The sequence below is a fragment of the Vitis vinifera genome, chromosome 18 (assembly GCF_030704535.1).
Source record: "Vitis vinifera cultivar Pinot Noir 40024 chromosome 18, ASM3070453v1".
Classification (NCBI taxonomy): domain Eukaryota; kingdom Viridiplantae; phylum Streptophyta; class Magnoliopsida; order Vitales; family Vitaceae; genus Vitis; species Vitis vinifera.
In genome coordinates this window covers 4,439,907-4,458,097 of record NC_081822.1, presented here as the reverse complement: position 1 = coordinate 4,458,097, position 18,191 = coordinate 4,439,907, and the positions used below count along the sequence as shown (strand labels likewise).

General features: G+C 37.0%; 3 protein-coding genes across 7 annotated transcripts; 1 reads left to right on the top strand and 2 right to left on the bottom strand.

Annotated features, from left to right (window-relative positions):
- Window positions 1-36: 36 nt before the first annotated feature.
- LOC100247183 (14-3-3 protein 7) lies at window positions 37-4,914 on the top strand. 2 transcript variants are annotated; one of them, XM_002285751.4, is made up of 7 exons: window positions 37-504; window positions 1,787-2,093; window positions 2,636-2,723; window positions 2,864-2,973; window positions 3,115-3,263; window positions 4,254-4,288; window positions 4,609-4,914. In XM_002285751.4, the coding sequence occupies exons 1-7, from the start codon at window positions 441-443 to the stop codon at window positions 4,612-4,614; spliced, it is 759 nt and encodes a 252-aa protein (XP_002285787.1). In that variant the 5' UTR covers window positions 37-440; the 3' UTR covers window positions 4,615-4,914. The 2 variants fall into 2 exon arrangements, with proteins under 2 accessions (XP_002285787.1, XP_059590831.1); XM_059734848.1 differs by having other exon boundaries at window positions 76-504; window positions 4,254-4,914.
- A 655-nt stretch (window positions 4,915-5,569) lies between these two features.
- On the bottom strand, window positions 5,570-8,510 carry LOC100242043 (uncharacterized). Its single transcript, XM_002285755.4, has 4 exons — window positions 6,371-8,510; window positions 6,114-6,206; window positions 5,957-6,024; window positions 5,570-5,865 (listed from the first exon to the last, which is right to left on the bottom strand). Exons 1-4 carry the CDS (start codon window positions 6,989-6,991, stop codon window positions 5,751-5,753), a joined length of 897 nt encoding a protein of 298 aa, XP_002285791.1. The 5' UTR covers window positions 6,992-8,510; the 3' UTR covers window positions 5,570-5,750.
- A 4,098-nt stretch (window positions 8,511-12,608) lies between these two features.
- Window positions 12,609-18,122, bottom strand: LOC100259151 (probable protein phosphatase 2C 9). 4 transcript variants are annotated; one of them, XM_002285754.4, is made up of 6 exons: window positions 15,875-18,122; window positions 15,583-15,748; window positions 14,754-14,993; window positions 14,378-14,654; window positions 13,169-13,323; window positions 12,609-13,054 (listed from the first exon to the last, which is right to left on the bottom strand). In XM_002285754.4, exons 2-6 carry the CDS (start codon window positions 15,619-15,621, stop codon window positions 12,914-12,916), a joined length of 852 nt encoding a protein of 283 aa, XP_002285790.1. In that variant the 5' UTR covers window positions 15,622-15,748; window positions 15,875-18,122; the 3' UTR covers window positions 12,609-12,913. The 4 variants fall into 4 exon arrangements, with proteins under 4 accessions (XP_002285790.1, XP_019072093.1, XP_019072094.1 ...); XM_019216548.2 differs by having other exon boundaries at window positions 15,618-15,748; XM_019216549.2 differs by lacking the exon at window positions 15,583-15,748 and having other exon boundaries at window positions 16,034-18,122.
- Between the last annotated feature and the right edge of the window lie 69 nt (window positions 18,123-18,191).

Below are 18,191 nucleotides of genomic sequence, written 5' to 3'. Positions count from 1 at the left end.
CTATATTCATATTTCGCCGAAGGTATTAGTTATCGTGACTATAAATGAGGAGATTTTAATAGACAGCGGAGGGATTGTACATAAAGGAACTGGACATAACGGAAGGGTCGTTTGTCACACTCAATTGAGGCCTAAACATGGAATCAAACCATGGTCAGTGTTATGACAGTCAACGTCAGGCCATGTGATTCATATCCAATCCAACGGCCAGTCTGCTTCTATTGCCGCACAACACGCGGCTGAGATTTCACCACCCAACCATTTTCAGGGATTCACACCATTCAAGACAAATTTAAGCCCATCGTGAAATTTAAGCCGTCGATCCTAGTGTGTAAACCCCAAAATCTCCAATCCAACGGCCCACTCTCAACGACGCCATCTCTTATAGCGGTTACCAAAGTTGCAAGCCCAAGTCTTGCAGAAGAGAGAGAGAGACGGCGATGGAGGAAAGAGAGCAACAGGTTTACTTGGCTAGGCTTGCTGAGCAAGCTGAGAGATATGATGGTACGCTTTCTTCCTTTCATACCCTCATCGTCCCCATCAGCCCTTCTCTGAATCTCTGTTTTTTTATTTATTTTTTATTTTTTTTATTCTTTTTTTTTTTTAAAGGGTATTTACTTTTTAGTTGCAGTGTTGGAAATTATATTTAGGTGGTTTTTACTTGTGATTTAGTTGGTGAATTTGAATTTATACTGTGATGCGATTGTCATTACTTATCTCTACCTGAAAGAGAACTTTCTGGTGACCCTGGACTATCATCAGGGTTTTGTTCAACCATTTGCAATGGTATTTTGCTTGATCCATGTTGTTTTATTATATAAACAAGAACGAAAAAAACCCTACTGGAAATGTGTTCATGGAGTTTCTACTTTTTGGAATTTAGTTTGACTTATTTCCAAAAGGGTTATTTTGTTCCCTGAATGAATTTTTTGCTTCATAGCTTTGGCTGAAATTGGGTTCTTATCTTTGATTTGCTTGTCTACTCTCAGATTCGTGTCTGAATGCTCTTAACTGTTGTAACCAGTTTTTCTTTCTGTTATTTTTCCCTTTAACTAACAAGTTTATGACCATAGTTCTTCCAATGGTTTGTGGAGCTGTAACAGAATGGCAATAGGCGAAGAGTTTGGACTTTGTTTGAAAATGGAATCAGTCCATTATCCATACATGAACTCTATAACACACAATTTGGTAGGCGTAGCAGGGAGAAATTAAAATAGTCATTGAAGGAAAGTACAAATTTGTAACTTATAAAATCCTATTAGATTCTTAAAAAGGTGCTAAACAGATTGATACATTTAAATACTGTCAAACTTAAGATCAACTAATATTATTTCTTGTTAATTCATACCACGCGAAAATAACAAAAATATTTGATTATCCATGAAATACAATGTATCCATTAATTAATTAATTATTGTTGCATATGGCCTCTGAATAAGCCCATTGTTTTTTTCTTTTTTCTTTTTTTTCTTTTTTTTTCCTGCATAGCATTTGAAATGGGTCTATACAACTTTCTGTTGTCTATGATGATTGATGGTTTTTAGCCACTTTGGAATGCTATGATATTGCTTTCTCGAATGTGGGACTGGTGATTCTAGCCCTTCAGTTGCATCATCTATGGAAGTCAAATTGGAATTTTTCTGGTTTGCAGCGCCTAAGGGCACCTTTATATTCCCCATCCTCCCTGCAGGAGATAATTTGTTTGAATTTTGACATTTTCTTAATGAGTTTACTTCATTTCTTGTTATATTTGATGATTGGTTTTGTTATTTCTCCCTTGTTTCAGAGATGGTTGAAGCAATGAAGAAAGTTGCTAAATTGGATGTGGAACTGACAGTGGAGGAGAGGAATCTGGTATCTGTTGGATATAAAAATGTTATTGGGGCAAGAAGGGCATCATGGAGGATATTGTCTTCCATTGAACAGAAGGAGGAGACCAGGGGAAATGAGCAAAATGCAAAAAGGATAAAGGATTACAGACAAAGGGTTGAAGATGAGCTGTCAAAGATCTGCAATGACATATTGTCCGTCATTGATAATCATCTCATCCCATCATCCTCAACAGGGGAATCAACTGTTTTCTACTATAAGATGTGAGGAATATTTGACTCTTCTTTTCCTTTTGTTTATTAGATTTTGATTATTGGGATACTTCAAATGATGAGCAAACTTGATTATGAGATGGGACAATAAAATATGCATTTGAAGATGTACAAACTTTTGAAGTCTCAGAAAGTAACAATTGATTTTCTTCATACTATGGTGGAATTGAGAAACCATGGAGCCAAATCCAGAGCAATAGACTAAGCCTTGGACTAGTCTGAAGATGATGAATATATATTATTATGTCTTTGTCTATGTATGTCTCATATTATGGGGATTTACAAACTTGGGTATGAGCTTTTTGGGTTATTAATTCATTGATGGCAGTTACTTTAAACATTATAATGATAATAGTTATATTAGTGAGAAGGGGCATGTTTTCTCTTCTTGCTCTGTATTTCCTTCCTCCATTAGATTAAACCGTAACTCAAGTTCCAGTAACTAAGTGGTTCTGATTCTGCCATCTCATATACTTCTTATGCTGAAATTAATTTGGCTTGTGATATTTTGTTTCCCTTTTTCTTTATGTCAGGAAAGGAGATTACTACCGATATTTAGCTGAATTCAAAGCAGGGAATGACCGTAAAGAAGCTGCTGATCAGTCACTTAAGGCCTATGAGGTCCTTAGCATCTAATTCCTCTGTTGAAGCTCATCTTACCTCTCACTTTGTCATTGTTTTATTTTTTTCACCCTCCTTTAATTTTTGATTTCCGTAGTTCAGAAACAGGGTGCTAGTTCAATTAATTTTTTATGCTGCAGGCTGCCACCAGTACAGCTGCCTCAGATCTGCCGCCTACTCATCCAATCAGACTTGGGCTGGCTTTGAACTTTTCTGTCTTCTACTATGAAATTTTGAACTCCCCAGAGAGGTTGATCATGCTCTCTGATTTGGACTATTTATTTTTTTGGTTTCTTTTGTGTTCTTACATCAAGAACGGAGGTCTAGAGGTTTTTCCTCCACTTTCTTGAGTTGTTAAGGTTCTGTTTTGTTTTAAATTTGTGTTGCACAGGGCTTGCCACCTTGCAAAACAAGCTTTTGATGAGGCTATTGCAGAACTTGATAGCCTGAATGAAGAATCATACAAGGATAGTACCCTTATTATGCAGCTTCTTCGGGATAATCTCACATTATGGACCTCAGATCTGCCAGAGGAGGGAGGTAAATGCTGTGAATATATTTCTCTGGTTTTGAGCCCTGTGTTCACTTGATGAAACCATTTGAATAAGATTGATTTCTTAAATAATGATTTTTTTTTCGTATTTTATACCTAAGAAAAGTTTAATCTGTGTCTTTTTGTAGAACTTCTGAAATGCATGGATAGAAACCAAGTCTAGAGGACATAATTTAATTTGGGTTCTATTTTAGTAATGTGACAGAGTGCATTAAGGAAGAGGTATTACCATAGGAAAGTGTGAAAAGGATCTTGCAAGGCCTAGTGAACAATGGTATTCAATATGACGGTAGGAATTGTGATGGAACCTTTATTTGTAGAACCATTATTCTGTGCTCATTGAATGAGAATCCACGCACCCTTTATTTTTGTTTTTATTTTTATAAATTCAATTAGATTGTTGTTATTGAAAAAATGTTATATGTTTCAATACCAGATAACTATCATGAATCATAAGATACATACCAAAAAAACTCTACATTTTGATGGCCAATACAACCTGAGGGTGCTATTTTGGATGGTTTCAATGAGAAGCAAAATAAAGCCCTTTGTATAGGCACTGCAGTGTGTCAAATTCAATTTTTTAACCTGGTAATGAACATGAGTATATGCATGTTTATTTCTCTGGTTTGTGTTTTTAGAGTTAGTCTTGCTGGATGTTTATTTTGTGATGGTATTAGTTTCTTTTTCTCAATTTACTTCAGAAGGTATGTTCTCATTTAGTTATGTCCTCTATTTTTAATATGTTATTGATAATAGAACAGAAAACTCATTTCCTATGGAACATTTGTATGTGAGTCCGTGCAGAGTAATGGTGTGAGGGCACTTTTGACCTCATTGGGAATGATGCAATCATCATTTGCATGGGTTTTTATGTGGTTTATTGGTACTTTTTAGAATTCTACAGAACTGTTGCCTTCTACATACCACAACCAGCTGATGTTTTCTTGTTGTAAATACGTGATTTGATTTGACAGGTGAGACATCTAAAGCTGATGAACCTCAAGCAGAGGTAAGAAACTGTAGTTCTTTTCCAGGGTAGAGCGTATGAATAGATATTATTGGCCTTTGCTATATTGAGAGCGGGTTCAAAATAGGAAATTTCCCTGTCAAAGCCTTTTAAGCAAATTAGATGATAGTAAGAGGTCACACTATTGTGGATTTGTTAGCATTGTTTACTCCCACCTTTTAATATAATGGGGCAATCATCCAGGAGGCTTGATTGATCGGATGGTTCATGATGCAATTCTATGTGAAGTTTTATAACCTCTGCTCCACTTCTCTTCATTTTCTTATTAATTTATCAAATGCCTGTGTGCATGGGATTTGCAGAGTTAGGTGTGGGACAAAAGAGGTGATTCTTTGAGAGGGTGAGCTCGTAGAAGGATGGAGGAATGGAGCTTGGGAGACTTTTCATCTTATCAGTAGTAGTACAGGAATTGGCAACTATTGGTTTGTATTTATCGAGCAGGATGCATATGGACTCTCATTATGCCTTCTTTTTCTTCTTCTTATTCTGCTGGTTTTAACATACCTGAATCTGTTGCATTTGGTTATTGTGCTGTATTTTTCTATTCAGTATTAAGTTGCCTTATTGCGAACTCAAATAATATGTGTTGTCAATTTGTTTCTTTTTTATTTAAGCCTTTTCTGCATGTTAATTGGGGCTGGAAAAATATGTTTAGATGAATTTTTTTATATTATTTAAATTTATTTGTTTTTCATAACGTTTTCTCTTTGGTAGGTAGTTCTGTCTCTTTTGAAAAAATGAGTGTTGTGTCAGGATTGTTCAGGGGCTTCAAGTAATCTTGCTCACGTGCCTTCTTTTAAACCTTTGTGGAAGGAGCATTTCTTTTCATATGTTTGTTTAAATGTAATGGTGAAAATAACGATTTCATGGAAAAATCAGTGGCTTGATTTTATGAAAATATTGATATTGATGGAATTTTTTTAAAAAATTAAGAGCGTCATGAAAAGTTAATAAAAAAAAATGGGAATTTGAAATAATATTTAGATGAATGATAAAAATTTATATATACAATGGCAGCCAAATGCTGGGGAAATGGGGTGTCGGAGTAGGCTTTACTGCAATGAACATTTTCCTCAAAGGCGTGGATGCTTTTGTAACAGGAACAGTGTGCTTGAGGGCCCTCAAGAATTTTTGGTCCTTGCTTTAATGGACTGATAATCCGGTTCTTTAATTCCGTTCTCTACAGTATATTTTAGTTCCCATTTATAGATGAATGGAATATGGTATGGGTGGAGAAATAATAAAAATGGTTGACAAGTATCCTTTGGAAACCAAAAATTTAGATCATCCTGGGGAATGCCCTTTTAATCACCTTGACAAATAAGGTGCAGTGGTAATAATAGTTTAGCAACCGTGACAGGAAGTTCAATACAAAAATCTAGAACTCTACCTTGTATAAGGGAGTCCTCATATGAGAATTTGTTGCCTGGGAGGTGGAAGCAAATCAATTATCAATGAGAAAGGATTTCAAGTACTTGAATGTTTCTTTGGGCTTCTCTATAATAAAAGTATGCCCTGCGTTACTGATGATCACAAGCTGGGCCTCTTCCCCCAAATGCCTGCAAGCAGCAACAATCTCAACAGTGAGAAACAATTGAGGCTTGAGCCAGTCAGTGTTTGTGGTAGGCAGTGATAGTGATACAAGTTTACCTTTTCAATCTGTGAGCTAGTTCCACCGGGAATACCTTATCTTGGTCTCCCCAAATTATTAAGGTAGGCTGCATAACAATTGAAGGCAATTTGTAACGTAATGAAGACAATATAAATAGAATTAGTGGATTGTAAATTGGGTGAATCCGAATTCAACCTGTGGGATCGTGGGTAGCTCTGAAAGTTTCCGGTCTTTAGGAATAGCTCGAATCAAATCTTTTCTCTCTTCTACAAATTCCGTGCACATTACCTGCCAGTCTTATGTCTGTATTAGAGAATAAATATATCAAGTAACCAATAACAATAATAATAATAACAACTGATCAAATTTTGTGATATTTGGAGTCTGACATTTTGAATTATTCTAAAAAGAAGAAAACACCAAAGAGAAAATGTAATATCCAAGCAACTTACTTGAATGAAGTCATTGAGCAAGCAAGAAGGTAAGCCCCTTGGAGGCTTGTAGAAAGTGTAACTTAGCAGTTCCCTCAGCTTCTCGGGCGTTTGGGGCAACAATATACTGGCAGCGTCTTCTATATGCGATACCTTAAACAAACCCTTTTCCAAATCCTTCTCCTCCAAGCACACCCCGGCGCCGCATATCACCACTCTTTCTATCGCCTCTTTAAACTGGGCCGCCATACTGTACCCCACAAAACCACCATAACTCAGTCCGATCAAACTCATCTTCTTCACCGACTTCGCTTCCATCACCCGCATCACGCACTGGGCCTGGAACGACTCGGTCCGCTCGGGTCTAGTGGTGTAGGAGTCCCCGAAGAAGAGGAGATCTGGGACGTAGACGTTGAAGTAGGGGACCAGGTAGGGGATGAGGTCGCCCCACTGCCACAATGCGTTGGCTCCGAAGCCGTGGATGAGGAGCAGGTTGGGTTTGGATTCTTTACGGGTCTTGGGGACCCAACAGTGGATGACTGTGCCGTCGCCAAGATCGGTGATGGTGGATCGAAGACCCGATTTGGTGAAGATGGAGCGATAGCACCAGTCTCTTGTTGCGGTGAAGCTGAAGCAGGACATTAGGATCCCCAGATTGAAATGGATGGAGTGAAGTTCAGGCCTCGTATACGCTACTAAAAGCACATGGTGTTTAGGTATGGGGAAAAGCCATTGTAATACTTAGGTTGCAGACAGCGTAGGAAAGCAGAGACTAAAAAACTCTAGAAGCCAGAAAGGAAACGTCAAAGCCGACGCCACGACCATAACATTCGGATCACGTGTTCATAACCTCTCGATATAGATTCTGTGTTTTTTTTGGGCATCTTTTTCCCAGTCAAAAATCACAAACTTTTTTTTTAAACCAAAATTTTTTGTTTACTCTGTCTATTTAATTTTGACGCCGTTCAAGAATTGGAAAAAACAATAGCCACACGTATTAATACCGATATGGAATATGGACTTATGGTTGAGCAGGATGGCCATCCACCAATTAGGTGGAAGCACATGTTCATCTGTTGTGGCATTGAAGATAAGAGATTTTATGAGGCTGGATCACTTCAGGGCAAACCTCCCACCGTATTAGCCTCTTTCGTTCTCCTTAATTACAAAAACATCTCTTTCATATGCACGAATCATACTTGAAGGTATACTTCTAGGTAGAGAGAATGAACAACTTTAATACAAATACAAACTCATGTGCCTTGATAATAAGCACTCATTTCCATCCAAGACAATAGGAAGCATTCCGGGACCAATAACTTGAATAAATCGACTTAGATGTCCACTGCCAGTCTGCCAGTCTGCCAGTACCAAATCTTGGAGCTGCCCTTTATTCAACTAATAAAAATTGGAGAATGACCCAGCCAGCTCATCCAATGGGGTCAGTGATGGAAATATGCCACGTTCTACTTGATTGATTCATCTACCCTCTTTAATCATTTTGGGTGTTATGTGATTTGGTTAGGTGGATTAGATAAGATGGATTTGGAAACATGGGGAATGGAAAGCATATGAAATGAAGTCGGTGGTGGACCGGTGGTTTCATGATTTCATCGCATTGAATTGTATTTCAAATAAGCCTTGGCCCATGTGGACATGTAGGGCAATGTGTTTTACATTTACGTTTCTTCTCCCTCCTTCAATAGCAGTAATAAATGTTTATTTAAAAGGTGCAATTAACGCGGGGTGTGCACCCCTTTGAGCTGCACCTAAGCATCTGCCTACTTATTACGCATTAGAGTGAGCAGTGGCGCGTAGGCAGTGGGCATTGGGCATATTAGGTGGTAGGCAGCAGTGGCCTACCACGAGGACAAGAAGAAGTGATCGATTGGGCGAGTGCCCAATTTTGTATATTTTTATTTTAAAAAATCAAAGATACAACCTATTCACCATGCCTTTAGTAGTCCAATAGGCATGGGTTAGACGAATATGATACTTTCTTTGGCGAACAAGAATTGCTCGAAAGTGCTGAAGGATACTATGTAATCTGTCGATGCGAAGTAACATTAAGGAAAATACGATAGAACAGATGATCTGATCGACCTATTTAATATACTAAAACGAATTCCACAGCTGCAATCAAGATTACAACTAAAAAATAAGTCATCCAAATCCTTTGGTAGGGAAATAATTGGTGCATGAACAGACTCTTCGATTTTGTTGTCGCTTTCTCTAGTAGATGTAAGTGATAGTGAATTTTTTTTTTTTTTTTTGTGGGAATTTGCATGTACAATACAATATATAAAATGGGGATGCTACCCCCAGTTTCTCGGTAATGGTATTACTCTTCATAGGAATATGTTGTGAACATTAGACTAGTTAGTTAGAGGGCTGAGAGTCCCAGGGAGATGAAAGATCAGAAGGAGAAGATTCGGCTACTTCCTAGTGCCTAGAAGACTGCTCTTGAATCCAAAAAGAGGAGGATGCCATGGACTGAGCCGATATAGTCTGTTTATACGTGATAGAAACCAAAACAACTATATTTAGAATAAAAAATTGAATCAAACCAAGTCTTTTAAGGTTAATTTGGTTTAGTTTTTATGGATTAGTTTTGATCCAACTTAGTAACCTTTTTTTAATCCTCAATCCAATTATAATTTGTGTTTATTTCGAACCCAAAACCCAATTAATTTGAGTTTACATTACACCTTAAGTTTAATTTGATCTTAAAATTAATTGAAATCAACTAGAATTTGATATTAAAAATATTTTGAATGTATTTAAAATATTTCAAACTTCCGTTTGCATGAAGAATCTTTGATGTTGTTTACTTATTCACACTCCATCTTATCTAGTATATCACCGATTGTTTAGTTCGGATTTCATGCAAATAATTCTTGCTTGAGCGCTTATACCATCCATATAGATAACAAATGTCTAAGGTGAAATAGATTATGATGTCTTTAAAGGAAGTGAGTTGGATTGTCACTATGCAGATCCTTCAATATATCTAATATTTTGTTTATAAAGTTTCAATCAAGCACAGCATCTTCATGGCATTGTAGTGGAGCTGATACAACAAAAAGACCTAAAAAGCACTTCAATTGACCGCATTGCAATTGTTCATACTTCTAATAGATATTCAATCTACTCAATTGGGGGGTAATTGCAGTGCACCTGTCTTTGTGATATGCTCTTTCATTTGGGTTGTCGATCTTCCTCCTTGACTGCAAGCTGCATCGCTCTTTGTTCCTCTGCCTGGGGCTTTGATCTCTAATCAGCATTCAAGAAGAATGGATCAGGCCATAGACAACCTACCAACCTTCTACCCATACTTCCATACTACTATTCTCTCATTTTCCTCCCATGGCAAAGCAAGAAACTTAAGCCTTTGAAATTGTTGCAGAGTTACAAATATCTGATTTTCCAAAATTGCTTAACCAATTGCAACAACCTAATTGTTAGAAACACTGAATCACCAGTAGGCAGATCCATACCTTTATGATATGTTTAGTTCTAGGAAAATACCATAAAAGGAATAAATATACTAAAAAAATGATTCTCTGCATTTTGTTTTACTAAAAAAATAGTAAAATATATAATACAATTAAAAGCAGACCTTTTCAAACTGTAAAAGAGTTAAAATAAATTAAATGAATTCTAGTTGATATTAATTTTTCTCCATGTCTTCTTATCTTATCCTATTCCCCTGTTTTATCTTAGATTTTCCAGAAACCAAACAAAGTTTTAATATTAACAGCAAAGCGTTCCAAGAACCAAATATATTTTATATAACTTATATTCCAACTATTTTCCTCCACATTTGTTCAGCAAAATTAGTAAGAGCATATAACCCTTTTTATACAATTTTTTTCCCTCCTAGTTTGATTCCCAAAAATGAGAAGTTACAATTCATGACATAACATCATACTATGTTAGCAACTAAAAACATTTCATGTTGCTGACCATGAGATCTGTTTTCTTAAAAGGAAGATCATAAGATTCATAAAGATATGCTTGTTAACCCTAAGTCCACCCAATAAGATAGTCAGATAAGGCAAATAGCAGTACAATAACATCGGAGACAAATGGTATTTAGGTAACTCTTCCATTATGGGAGTTTGGATTATATTGGTCCATTGGTTTTGATTGATTCAAGGAGTGGGATGGAACTAACATATGGGTCAAATTACATTACTCTCTACCGACTTTGGAAGAGAGTGTCCAATTGGAATGGTTAAAAAATAATCATCCTGATCAAAACCTCCCAAATGAAGCTTAGCATGCGATTCTGTTGTGAACATAAGGCATGTCCTGAGAACACCATTGGTTAGTATTAGCAAAAGAAATTTTGAAATCAAATTTATGCAAACCAATGGTGGTATCAAAACAGGCATCGGAACACAGAGTCACCACCAATGCCCAGAAAAGAGATCTAAGATCCAAGATTCAAAAAGGGATCTAAGATTCAAAAGCTTCCCCGGTATGTTTCAGGCTTTCAGCCCTCTAAGCACAGCCCAGTGGAGCATATAAAATTATTAAAACAAAAATGAAAATGAACTGGGTCAAGATATTAAGAAACGAAATGTACCAAACAAAGCGCATCCAGAGAACCAAAGAAGGCAAACTCTGGAAAACAAAAACTTTGAATGGAAATAAATATATGCCTCTAGAACAAAGCCATCAAGAAATCGATCATCAGATCTCTAAGCCCTTGAAGCCGAAAGGAGAGGCAAGTATCACAAGACAAGTATCATAATCCTACCACCATATGACAAACCAAAATAAAAGAAGCCAAACTCTGCGATGATAAAATGTTGGCTGCTCGCTGGTTCATCATGTATATATATATATATGCACCGAACAAGTGAGCCCTAAACCCTAAATTTCATGTGTATGGTCGAGCGGCTAGGGTTTTGCTTTTATTGACTATAATTACCGTCTACCTTCGATGTTCTACTGGGTATACCGTATATTGCCACACGTGGGTTTTCGGTTGGAGTTGGAATTAAGGTACTCAATTTCTGCCACTGGAATTGGTGACGTGGTAGTCTTCTTTTTGTATTGAATACGGAATCCAACTAAAAATCTTGCTTATCTTGTTTATTGAATAAAGATAAAAAAAACTTAGTTAAAAGTATAAAAAATTGAAATCAAAGTAAAAAAATAATTGAGATTTATATATAAAATATAAGCAAATATTATTCTCTCAATCATGTGATTATTTATAATTTAATGAGATAAAAAAAAAAACATTTTTTGACACTTTAATAATGACCTAAATTCTAAGACTATGTTTTGTGGGAATCTTTATTCCATATGTCATTTCAAAGTTCAAGACTGTTTGATCGTCCAAGGTAAACAGATAATTTGTTTGGACCAAGATAAAGCTTCGTCTTGTGTAATAAGAAATGTGGATTTCTTTCTTCCCAAATGCTAGACGAAATGAACAAATCAAGTCGACTAAGATTTCCAAGTAAACAAACCGACCCAATTGAGAATTCTAGGCATTTGATAGATGATAAATCACACCCAATGCCTGGGTGACAATTTAAACAACATTTACACCTAAAAATCAATGTCAATAAGTCGTTATAGGCAATCAACAACATTGACAAACGTAAATACACAATTAACGATATGGTTCAAAATTCTTACACAACAACCAACAAATGACACTAATTAGCAACTCTTGTTTGGTATGATTGCCTAATCCACGTTAAGATGATGGAGTTGACCACTTTATTAAGGCTTAAAATCCGTCACAACGTTGATCATTAGCACAAAGAAAGGTATGAATGCATAATCAATGCTGTGACGATGATGTCATATGTCATATAAAAACCTCTCGAAAAGCATGAAAAAAGGAATGTGCGCATTGATATTCAAAATAATTGGATTTACTCTTGTTAGATTCTGACTTAAGCTTCGAAGGGACGTACTCGGACCACCTGTTTGGACATCCTTTTGTGCAGGGAAGAAGTCCGTCTCACTCTAGTGAAGCTAGATGGACCTATATCCAGTTGGCACAAGACCAAAATGTTTGGTTTTTGAAAATTTTAAAGGAAATTGTCAGGGAAAAAAAAAGAAGAAAGAAAATAGAATTAAAAAAAGATTTAAATTTAATAAATTATTTTTATCCGTTTTCTCATAGGACTTAGCTGAATGTAAGATTTTCATCCCATACCACACATGTTCTTTTCATAGGTGAACTATGAATCATCAAATCTCATCTATTCACAACCAGAAGCATACTCTCTTCATCTACACACACTGTTTATTCTTTTGGGTAAATTTAAGGACCATATAGTGTATATCCGATCGCCTAAGCACTTCCAAAATGAAATCAAATAATACTCAACACCAGAAGTTCACAACTTGGTGAAGAAAACAAATTGCAGAAGAACCTTTCCCAAAATTTTCCTTCCTTTTTGAACAATTTCTGAGACTTGAAGCAGGGTTTTGTGAAGATATCCCCGGATGATCAAATCCACAAAATGGCATCCGGGAAAAGAAATTCTTATTTCAGATAAGTGCTGCACAAGCAATATGGCTTAGAAGGTTTTATCCCCTAAATCTAACCACAACACAAGATATATCATCTTTACTGTCTCTTCTCAGTGCTTCAGCAGTTAGTTGCTTAGCTGCCTTCTCAGGGTCTTTGATTCTTCTCACAATATCAACCGCTTCTTGATTGTTCATTACCTAGATTACTCACATGGAAAACAAAAGGGAATCAAGAAAATGATCTTCTTATATGTATGGAAACAACGGTTACAACCAACAGGGCAAAATAAAGTTAAGGTTGGGATGATTTACCTTCCAAAGGCCATCACTTGCAAGAATTAGAATTTCAGAGTTGAAATCTAGAGTAGTATCTTGTATGTCAGGATCTGATCGTAAGTGTGATTTAAGGCTCTTATCTCCAAAAGCCCGAGAAACAGCCAGCTGCCCATTGACTCTGGGGACATCTCCTGATACAAAGGTAACAACAGACATCTGTTACATTTACATGAACATCAGCCCAACTTCAAAAATTGGTTGATCAAAATTACTACATTGAGTAGGATGTCACTGGAGAAGAACTGCATAATGTCATGGTGCAGAAAGAATTCACTCACATACTTTCATACAATTGAATTGGAAAACCAAGAATAAAATTTTGGTAGACCCTAACTTAGATGCTCTGTAGTTGATACAAGAAAAGGAAAATTCACACACAGTTTCACAATATCGTAACACCTTTTGATTTCCACAAAATTAAAGTTCCAAATCAAACCCAATAGTATGCAACTAAACACATCCAAAAGAGAAAAGATTTAGGTGCATTTGGATGTCCCTGGAATATGAGTGGCTCCATTGTGTTTTACATAGAATGGGAGATATGGGGTTCGAATTTTCTGTTCTTTTCTTTAAATTTCTCAGCAACCAGGTGGAGCACAAGAACCAATAACAAACCTTCATATTCCTGTTACTTGGGGTCAGCTAGACACTTGTGCAATAAGCAAGAACTAAAGAAAAAAAACAAAAAAACCGCAGAAAGATGTTTCTCATAATGAGGGAAGTCTATGGCATTATCCAATTATTCAGAAAAGTGGATCTAAAAAGCTTATGTTGAACCCAAAACAATAGGGCAGAGAGTTTTAGTATTCTTAAGAAACAAAGCTAATGAATTGAATTTTCCTTTTTCCTTTTTGGTGCATGCTGCTGTGTTTGGATTTCTGTTTAATTCTGAATGGACTGTTATGGAACCAGATGCTGCATCAATTCTTGATCAACAGGTAACCCTTTTCCTACTCCTATCTTATTTGGACTCGGCTTTATCTCCACATTCTTCAAGAAGGTGGCTATGGGCAGATAAGAGAGTTAGATTACTCTGTTTCCAGAATACCCTACCTACATATAAAATGATGATAATCAGATTGCAACCAGTTAAATGTTCTGAAACACACTAGTCAAGTTTATGTAGAATTTGGAACAAGGAGATATGTAGACAATAAACTTTTAGAAAAAGTAGCTGTGAAGAACCTGGCATGTTTGAAACAAAACCACCTCTGTTCTCAATGCTGCCTCTTTCAGTGTTGGGTTCATGGTCTGTGGTCATCTGTATGGCCTGACCCCCTTTAGAAAGAACTGCTCGTGAATCTCCCACGTTGGCAATCCATAATCTACGACCATTAATCAAAATTGCAGTAACGGCAGTGGACCCTCCTCGTCCCAAGTTGGAACTGTTAGCAAGAATTGCCTGGTCTGTTTTCTCATAGGCTTTTGAAATAGATCCTCCAGGATCAACCCAAAACTCTTCCTACAATGATTGAACCAGAAAGTGTAAGGTAACACCCCATTGAAATTGATACGTATATTTAGAAAGTATATATATATATATATAAAACATGTAAACCACCTCTTTAAGGATATTGGAAAACAAATGCTTTTGTAGGTAGAGGGGCACACGATCTCCCAAATGGCCATCATAAATAGCAAACAACCCAAGCTCATGTTCTTCTATCTGTACAAACTTAGCAACATGATAATCCTCCATGGGATGATTAGCTTTCCCTTTTACGAGGCTGAAACCATACTTGATCATACCCTCTTGACTTCTTCCTTTACCAGAGCTACAAGAGGAAGCTCCTCCTACAAGCTAAAATGGACAACCCACAAAGAATGAGAAAGCCTCCAAGCTCAGCTTTGCATTCTACTGATTGAGATTAAGATACAGAGAAAAAAAAAAAACTTGTGTTTCAATCCAATACATTACTTGCCTGACACTACAGCAGGAAAGTAAGGATAGAAAAACATTCAAGTTGCAGCATTAACACCCTTAGCAAATCAAACAAAGAACTGTGCTCATGAGTATTTTCGTTGCATCCTCTACCTATTTTACAGAAGCTGAATCCTCTGTAAACAACTTAAAATATCCACACTAATTCTCATCAAATATACCAGGGAAAAAAAAAAAAAAAAGATTGTCAACATAAATGATCAATGGTTCTCCTTAAGACCCAGAGAAGTTAATTAAACATGTTCTCACTAAAACTACATATTAAATTGCAAACCCATCAATAGTTCAGAAAACACTACTAAAAAGATAAAAGCGAACTCCAAAACACCCAAAATATCTCACCCAATGGTCTCAAATTAGACATATCCCATGTTCCTCCAGCTCATGATTAACTTTCCATAGCATATGAAAGCAAAGGGAAAAATAAACAGAGCACAAACCAACATACCTGAGAACAGGCGGCATTAAAACAGCATAACCTACCCATAAATAAAATCTGCAACACCTCCAACTTCCTCTAACTAAATTTCCAAGATCAAGTTCTTGCTGCCACTCAATCCAAGTTACAAATACACCCACTTTATAAAATTACAATTTCTTCCCAAATTTATGCACTGCAACATCGAACCCAAATCCAAATCATTAAGGAGAAAACTTTGAATACAATTTAAACTCCAAAAACGTTAGAAACGGAGGAAGTATGATGGAAAACAATATGGGTATGGGAGGGTAACTCTTACCGATCAGGTTATTCCCTTATTGGGATCGATTGTCAAAACTAAAAACTAGCTGGTCTGGTTGAAGATGACGTTGTTGCAATTCAAACAAAGAATTCAACACAAAGAAGAGATGAAAAACGAAAAAAGAATAAAGAAAAAAGGGTAGACAACTTTACAAACCTGTGTATAAATAATAAAGAAAGACAGCAAAAGAAGAGAATCGGAGACGCTATAATATGTTTTTGTGAATCAGTGTGCAAACTTTTTCAAGTCTTCGTTTCGGAGCGCAAAAAGAAAGAAAAAGTAAGTAAAAGGAAAAAGAGGTTGCCACTAAGGCAGACTTCTGCTGTTGACTTTGGTGTTTCTGATGTGAAGTCCACTCGCTTGTTGGTTTGTTGCCATCACAGCCCCATTGTATCAAGACCCGTGTTACTTGCACCGCCAGTCATATGGACTGTTGACTCATCCAGTGGTCCCGCATCCGATGCTTATGCCCTTGAAAACAAAGAAGAAAGAACCTTTGATCCTTTGATAAAGGCAAAGGCAAAGGCAAAGGCAAAGGCAAATGCAGTAACTCCCTGGAATCTGAAACCATAGGGCATAGGCTTTAGTTGACGGACAGACATGTACACTTGGCCGTCCGAGCGTCCCATATGCTTCTCATTATTGTGCCCCTTCAAAGTTGGCTATATCATAAATAGAAACAATATGCGCATGCATTCTCCACAGGTCGCTTCTGCTATCCCATTTTGTTTTCTGGGTCAACATTTTTATAATTTGCTTAGTACAGTATCTCTGTATTTCAATAATGGTTGCGGTTTCAGTACACGATTACTCCACACACTGCATCACAACCTGGGGCCCCGGATTTCAAGATAGGAAGCTGAATTGGGTTGGTAATGCTGTGTCCACAATGAGAGTCTTTTTTCAAAACCAAAAGCCTATGATCTCTCGAAATCCCGATTTTGAACATTGCTTAGTGTATGGAATGAGCAGCTTCAGAAATTGATGGCAACCCCTTGCACCAAAATGGGAAAACTTTAATACCCATAATCTGAATTCAACCATTTGGTAAGGAGCAATATGTCAGAAAACCGGCCACGACTTGTGCAGTACACTACTTTCAATGGCCACACCTATAGCCTTCGAGGCGGGGATGGTCGGTCCGACCTCTTCAAAACTGCGCATGGGCCTGATATGTAAGCTAAGATGGTGAAAGTTTGGATTAAGCTACGTGACTGATGCCCGCACGACACTTGGATCATCCAAAGTTGTCAATATGCGTGTCAAATGTTGAATGTATAGGAAGCCTATACGAAAGTCACTTTTTCTCTTGCGAAAGGAAGCTAGCTGGCATTTTCTTTATTTGTGCTCAGTCTTTTTATGGTTTCGTCTTCATATTAGCCAAGTTGCAGCTGGCTATAACATGTTCTTTTGTTGTTGAAATGAAACGATCCTTCTATTTCATAGTCTCATTTAAGTCTCATGATTCTTTCCTATTCCATCTTGGTAAAAGAAACAAAATCAAGGTCCCTTCGTGTAAAAGAGCTTAATGGCTGTTTAGCAATGAAAGTGTGGTTCACCCTAACATTCCGAGTTATCTTAGGCATCTGGGCGAAGATATATTTTAGGAGAAAGCATACATCAGTGCTAGTAATCCACTATCAAGACAAAGACAATGGAGGTGCCTATGTATGCTTCATCTCTGTTGCTGGGTCCAGCACTCGCATGCCCGGTTTTCTTTTCTGATTGTAATGATTTGTTAGCAACCAACTGATAAATAGGCCTTTTATTAGGTCAGTGAAAGGGCATCAACATCCACCTGCAACTGATAAAAACAAGTAGAAGAGGCTTTGAAGTAGGAGTTACAGTGCGGCTTTGTTGTCCTAATTACCAGGAAAAATGAAACTCCTCCTTAGTGATAATTGGTATGTCATTATCCTTCCATCACCATCTGGCATAGTCCACATTGCTGACCCAACCACACCACCACCAGCAGCATACCTCCGTTCCCAACTAGTGGGTTTATTCCAATTTGTTCACACCACAAAAAGGTGAGCCTATCTCTCAACCAATGCAAATGGATTCTGCAGGCTAATACATTTAATTCCCTTCCATTCTTTTAGCTTAATCTTAAGGGACCTTGTTGATGACATTGGCTTTTACTAAACCTAGCACCAGTAACAGCCTCCAGAAGTTGAGGAAACGGAATGACTGAAATTTCGAGGCATCCACTTCATTTCTTGCAGTTCTCTTCTAAAGGCTCTATCAATTTCAATGAATTTTGTGAATACAAGTTACCAAAGCCCATTAACTGGTGTGTCTGTAATTGAAACAA

Bases quoted from the DNA above. Each gene is read 5' to 3' on its own strand.
- LOC100247183 (XM_059734848.1), top strand. From the start codon at position 441: ATGGAGGAAAGAGAGCAACAGGTTTACTTGGCTAGGCTTGCTGAGCAA. The intron at 505-1,786 runs GTACGCTTTCTT...CCCTTGTTTCAG, and splicing joins GCAAGCTGAGAGATATGATG to AGATGGTTGAAGCAATGAAG. The intron at 2,724-2,863 runs GTCCTTAGCATC...TTTATGCTGCAG, and splicing joins AGTCACTTAAGGCCTATGAG to GCTGCCACCAGTACAGCTGC.
- LOC100259151 (XM_002285754.4), bottom strand. From the start codon at position 15,621: ATGGGTAGGTTATGCTGTTTTAATGCCGCCTGTTCTCAG. The intron at 14,655-14,753 runs GTGGTTTACATG...CAATCATTGTAG, and splicing joins TTTCCAATATCCTTAAAGAG to GAAGAGTTTTGGGTTGATCC. The intron at 13,055-13,168 runs GTAAATCATCCC...TGAGTAATCTAG, and splicing joins CAAGTGATGGCCTTTGGAAG to GTAATGAACAATCAAGAAGC.
- LOC100242043 (XM_002285755.4), bottom strand. From the start codon at position 6,991: ATGTCCTGCTTCAGCTTCACCGCAACAAGAGACTGGTGCTATCGCTCC. The intron at 6,025-6,113 runs GTTGAATTCGGA...ATTGTTATGCAG, and splicing joins AGCTACCCACGATCCCACAG to CCTACCTTAATAATTTGGGG. The intron at 5,866-5,956 runs GTAAACTTGTAT...TGCTGCTTGCAG, and splicing joins CTAGCTCACAGATTGAAAAG to GCATTTGGGGGAAGAGGCCC.